Source organism: Myotis nattereri (assembly GCF_964212035.1).
Source record: "Myotis nattereri genome assembly, chromosome: 1".
Classification (NCBI taxonomy): domain Eukaryota; kingdom Metazoa; phylum Chordata; class Mammalia; order Chiroptera; family Vespertilionidae; genus Myotis; species Myotis nattereri.
The window spans coordinates 71,339,066-71,345,065 of NC_138075.1; the positions used below are offsets into that span (position 1 = coordinate 71,339,066).

At 43.5% G+C, this 6,000-nt stretch overlaps 1 protein-coding gene across 1 annotated transcript in view; it reads right to left on the reverse strand.

Annotated features, from left to right (window-relative positions):
• Positions 1 to 5,455, reverse strand: part of CDIN1 (CDAN1 interacting nuclease 1) — a gene marked incomplete at its 5' end in the record, with an annotated part of 219,308 nt that extends 213,853 nt beyond the window's left edge. Inside the window, one exon of the mRNA XM_081114040.1 lies at positions 5,355 to 5,455. Coding sequence (XP_080970166.1) covers positions 5,355 to 5,455 — 101 coding nt within the window. The remainder of the gene's footprint in view (positions 1 to 5,354) is intronic.
• Positions 5,456 to 6,000: the final 545 nt, after the last annotated feature.

Here is a 6,000-nt window from a genome sequence, read left to right on the forward strand (position 1 = left end):
CAATAAGAAAGAAAGGCATAAAGAACCTAGAAGAAAATTTAAGTGAAGGATTTCTTTTTCATATCATAGGACAGAAAAGGAACTTGCTCAGCATAAAAGGAAAAATGAGAGAAAAAAAACACATAAATTAAAGTTAAGCATTTTCAAAATATAATAATTACTAAAAGCAAACAACAGAAAATATCTGCAAAAAATATCCTATATAATAAAGAGGTGATATGCAAATTAACCTTCACGCCCTCACAAGATGGCTGCCTAGGACCAGGCCAGCAGGGGGGTTAGTGGGGGACGACCAAACGAATGAATGAGCAGGCTGCGTGGGGTAACCAGGCCAGCAGGGGGGGTAGTGAGGAACAACCAAACGACTGAACAAGCAGGCTGCGTGCGGCAACCAGGCCGGCAGGGAGGCCGTGAGGGGAAACCAGACTGGTGGGGGGTGGGGGGGGGCAGTTGAGGGCAACTAGGCCAGCAGTGGGGGTAGTTGGGGGTGACCAGGCCAGCAGGGTGGGGGCAGTAAGAGGCGACCAGGCTGGTGGGGGGGGGCAGTTAGGGGTGAACAGGCCAGTGGGGGGGTGCAGTTGGGGGTGGCCAGCCCAGCAGGGGGGGCAGTTGGGGGCAATTAGGCTGGCAGGGGGGGGCAGTAAGGGACTAGGCCGGTGGGGGGAGGGGCAATTGGTGGCAACCAGGCTGGTGGGGGAGGCAGTTAGGGGCGACCAAGCCAGCGGGGGGGGGGGGGGGGCACTAGGGGGCAACCAGGCTGGCAGTGGGGGCAGTAAGGAATGACCAGAAGGGATGACCAGGCAGGCGGGGGTCGGGGGGCAGTTTGGAGTGACCAGGCCGGCAGGGAGGGGGCAGCGAGGGGCAGTTAGGGGCAACCAGGCCGGCAGGGGGGGCAGTTAGGGGATATCAGGCAGGCAGGCAGGTAGGTGAGCGATTAGGAGTCCAGGATTGTGAGAGGGATGTCTGACTGCTGGCAGTTAGACATCCCCCAAAGGGTCCCAGATTGGGGAGGGTGCAGGCTGGGCTGAGGGAACCCCCACCCCGTGCACGAATTTCATGCACCGGGCCTCTAGTGAACATATAAAGGATCAACATCCTTAACATATGCAGATCAATGAACAATAAACAACAGTAGCAAACTTCAATACAAAATTAGGCAAAAGACACGAGGCAGGTAATTCAAGAAGAAAACTAAATGGTAAATAAACAGTTGAGAAAACATACAATGTATTATAAGAAAAATGCAAATTACAAGATGTCATTCTCGATCCGTCATGTTAAAAATTAAATAATGACTCTCTTCAATATTTGCAAAATTGTAAAGATATATATATATTCCCATGCCCTACTGGTAAAAGGATTAATGCAATCTTTTTTATAGTAAATGGTCAATACACATCAGAATTCTTCAAAACATAAATACCTTTGATTTAAAATAGGTAGTGGTTGTCAAAGTGTGGTCAGTGAATTCCTGGAGTCCCTGAGACTGTCTCGGGGGTCTATAAGGGCAAAATTACCTTTATGGAAATAGTAAGACATGATTTGCCTTTTCCCTGTGTGGTATGTTCAATGATAGTGCAAAAACAATGGCGGGTAAAGTTGCCAGCTCCTGAGCACAAATCAAGGCCGGGCACAACTGTCCTAGAAGTCACTGTATTCTTCACAGTCACATACTTGCAGGAAACAAAAAGCCAGTTTTACTTAGGAATATCTTCAAATTCACTTATTAATACTCAACTTTTGAATACACACCTTTTTAACATTTTATATGAGCAAATAAGAAGTAAACACAAAGCACGGGTACTGCATACAGAAGTCTGATGGTTGTCTCAAGGAAAAGCACTTTATGCTTGTTTGAGAGCTGAACTAGCTGCTTTTTCCATGAAACACCATTCTTTCTGGATTAAATGATGGACAGAGTATGATTATTCAGATTTGGGTATCTGGCAGACATTTTCTCAAAAATAAACAACGTGAGCCTGTCACTTCAAGAAAAACAAGTGATAATATTTGTTACCAATGATAAAATTTGAGCTTTCAAGGGAAAATTCAAATATTGGAAAATTCTGTATCCATCACCATAAGCTTGACAGCTTCACATCTTACAGATTTTTCTGATGAGATCAGGGAAGATATTAACAAATGTGATTGCTTTCGATGCTATATAATGAAAGGTGGCAACATCTGGGAGACCTGTATAACTCACAACCGACATTTTGCAAGTGAACAATGCATGATGATAAAAGTCATGCATAGGTAAAAGATCCACTCAGAGTTCATGACAGGCCAATGGACTGTAATATAACAGAGTGGAAAGGGCCAATATACAGCTTCACATTCCACATTGCAATTAACCTTTAAGAAAATACCACTTGTTGGGTTTTATGTAGCAACAAAAATATCCACAATTATCAGAAAAGCCGATTAGATTACTCTTCCCTTTCCAACTACATATCTAATTGAGGCCAGAGTTTCTTCATATTCTGTAGTCAAAACAACATATCAGAGCAGGTTGAAGGCAGAAGCAGATATCTTCCTTCTATTAAGGCAACATTTAAAAATTTTGCAAAAGTATAAAATGGCCATTTTCCCACTACTTTTCGAAATGATGGTTGTTAATCGAGTATGTTAAACATAACATGTTAACAAAAACAAGTAACAAGTTAATTTTTAAATAAATTAATCAGTAAATTTTCTTAAATTTCTCAGATTTAATTTATATTTTGGTAAATATCAATAGATATAACCAATATAAATAAATGTTCTTTTTCCGAGTGTAAAGAGATCTGCAGACTAAAAGTTTGGAAACTACTGATATGGTCATTCCCAATTTCTGGTAATCTAAAGTAAGAAAATAAGCAGACTTGGCATTATATACGTACAAAAATAATATTAAAAAATTAGAGGATAAAAAAACCTCTTGATATCCAACAATAAGAAAATGGATGGTACATTGATATTGATTATTTGGAACACATTGTGAAGACTTTTTGAAGATAAGGAATGCTCACCATATGTTAATTGAGAAAAGCAAGGTCTATAAAGTATACCAGCAGAGACAGTACTATAGTGTGAAAAAAAGACTAGAAGGAAATAGATAAAATGTTAACAAAAAATTTCTGGGCTACAGTATTATAAAGACTTTTTTTATTTTCTTTCTTTTCTTTTTTTTTTTTTACTGAGCATGTCCTACTTTTAAAATCAGAAAAATTAAAATTTTAGCAACTTTTAAAAACATTTTAGTACTTAGATTTTTTAAAGAACTTAACATATGTGAATGTCACCAAAAACAATTGCTGCTGTTATTATTAATAATATTGAAACTAATCAAGGCAGCTTATTATAGAATTCTGAACTGAAAATTATGAAACCTGTACTCAAGACAGTGTTTAGCCATTAAACATCTCTGGTATGTTTGACAAGTCACTTAACCTCTTTGAACCACCAGAAATTATCTTTCAGGTCCATACCCGACCAGCTCTATCAAACCTAAAGATTGTGCAAGTCCTTTGCAAGGAACATCTAAAGTAAAACAGCGCTTGGTGAACACAAATACAGTGACCAGATGATGTTATAGAACTGTGCACCTGAAACCTGTATAATTCTATTAACCCGTGTCACCCCAATACATTCAACAAAAAGAAAAGAAAAATAAATAAACATAAAATAAAGTCAAACAGTGCTGCAGTGAAGCCAAGTCCAAAATCACACTCTTTATAAAATTTCCACCCATGCTGCTAAATGGCTCTTTAATTTCTTCTGCTGATTAGTGCAGCCTCTGTAAATAGTTTCCAATGGAAAAGTTTGTGATTCCCCAAGTGGTATTTTGAAGAAGTGAAAAGTATTGGGGCATATTATGAATAAAAGGGGGTTGGAGGGATATAAGAGAATAACCAAGACAGCCTGGTGCCCCAAACGAGGAGAGTCCTTCATAAGTGTACTTCCTACGTGCATTAAAGTATGGGAAGGCTACCTCTATGGAGAGGACAAACCATTTGCTATGGAAAAAGAAAAAGAATGAGCGAGAAGGAGAAGAGGGAGGGGAAAAAAAAGAAAAGCAAGACTATAGTTGAATATAAGTACATGAGAGAAGAATATCTAAATGTACGTTCTATTTTAAAACTATACAAAAATATCTACCTATTCCCTTAGCTGATGAGCCTTCACCCACTCACTGCTCATTGGCAGAGTTGGCAACAGTTAAAGACAGATCATTAAATTCCAATTCATCAGTTTTGTTCCTGGTTAGCAAGTCTGATAAAAAAAAAAAAATCTTAGACTATAAAAGGATAAATCTTGCCTTAAATTAATTATGGATAATTTTAGAAAGAGATCCCTTCATTTTACAGATTAGGAAAACTGAGTCCTTCAAAAAACTGAGATCATAAGACTTTCAACTTATGCTCCCATTGTCCTTTATTAATACCAATTACCCAATAATCTCTCTTTCTTCAAGAAAATACTTCTATGGTGATGTCTGTTGAAGGACTGCACGTCAAGGACAGGGACGTCCTCCATTGGGGGCTACAGTGCTCAGTACCACAACACAAAATGGTACAAGTTGGAATTTGGTTTTGAGATCAAAGGAAACAAGCATTTTAATCTTTTAATATGTCACAAATATAATAACCGGCTTTGTCCTGGACTGGTTCTTTGTGTAATGTCTGGGCCTCAGTGTGCACATCTTTAAAATGAGGACATCTATACTTCCTAAAGTCCTTCCTTAGAAAGTTGGATAATCCTAAAATCACTAAAAATAAATAAATAAAATGTGTTTTGGGGAGAAGGGAAGTATGACATATACTTAGAACGTGTAATACATATGGTTGTTCAAATGGCCAACCTTGAGCCAAGAGTGGAATCTCCAGGGTTCGGTCTCTCTGGCTGGCTTGCGGACACTCGAGGGCCCTTCATTACATTAGAGAGCCAGCGTCACACAGGAGGCCCTTCTGGCCTGTGCTCCCCAGTTTGTTTCCAGGGGCCAATTGAAAAGGGTCCTCCATGTCCTCCTTTCGAATCTACAACTGGTATTTCCACTTCAAGGGGGTGGTCCTGCCTCCTGTCCTTCATCCCCAGTATCTGTCAATTAACCACTAGTCATTTTATGGAGCACCTCCTATGTGCACCCATCACGAAGCACAGACCAAGTTTTCAGTGCCCAACTGCTAACTTGAATTTAACTGATGCATCCAGGAAGACTCTCCTGAAGAAGGCGGGTGAAAGAAGACACCTCCTTCCCCACCCTGATCTCCTAGCACTGACAGGAGTGACACGTGGTTCCCGGGGGCTGGCGTGGCCGCCGGGCACAGCTGCAGCCGGCAAAGGGCGGCGAGCGGGGAGAGGTGGGCACTTACCTGGGGAACCTCTGCTTCAGCTTCCTCAGGCTCTGCCTGGTGGGAGGCACAGACACTAGGCACTGGGCTATCTCGTCGTACTGGGCTTTAGTCAGTATCATGTTGGGCCAGAGTCTGGGAGGTGGCGGGACAAGTAAAAAAACACGCTGGGCTCCAGCAGCCTCGGTGCCGGGGGGACCAGGGGTGGGCACACAGGGGCACGGCGCGGGGCCCCCCACTTCCCTAGCGGGCCCCCCAGCCCTCCACCCTCCGAGGAACACCTAGGCTTCACCCGCAGCGCCGTGGCGGCGGGGGCGGGCTTTAGATCCGCTTGCCCGGCCCGCGCTTTCTGGGCAGCCGCAGTGGGCCCAGCCGAAGGCAGCGCCGCCATGTCAGTTAAGGGCAAACCAATCAGGAAGCAGCGACCCCGGCGGAGGCGGAGCCTAAGCCTCCGCGAGCAGGTATCCCGGCAGCGACCACCTGGGATCCACCTGGGACTGTCGGGGCGCTCACCCCGCGGGTTGCCAGCCTCAGTCCCGGCTCACAGACCCGGCAGCCAGGGCACGTGGGGCCCGCGATCCCTAAGCCTGAGCCCGCGGAGCCGCTGCCGGGGCGCGCGGTTTGAATACGCTTCCAGAAGCGCGGGTTTTAAAGCGCCTCCGATTGG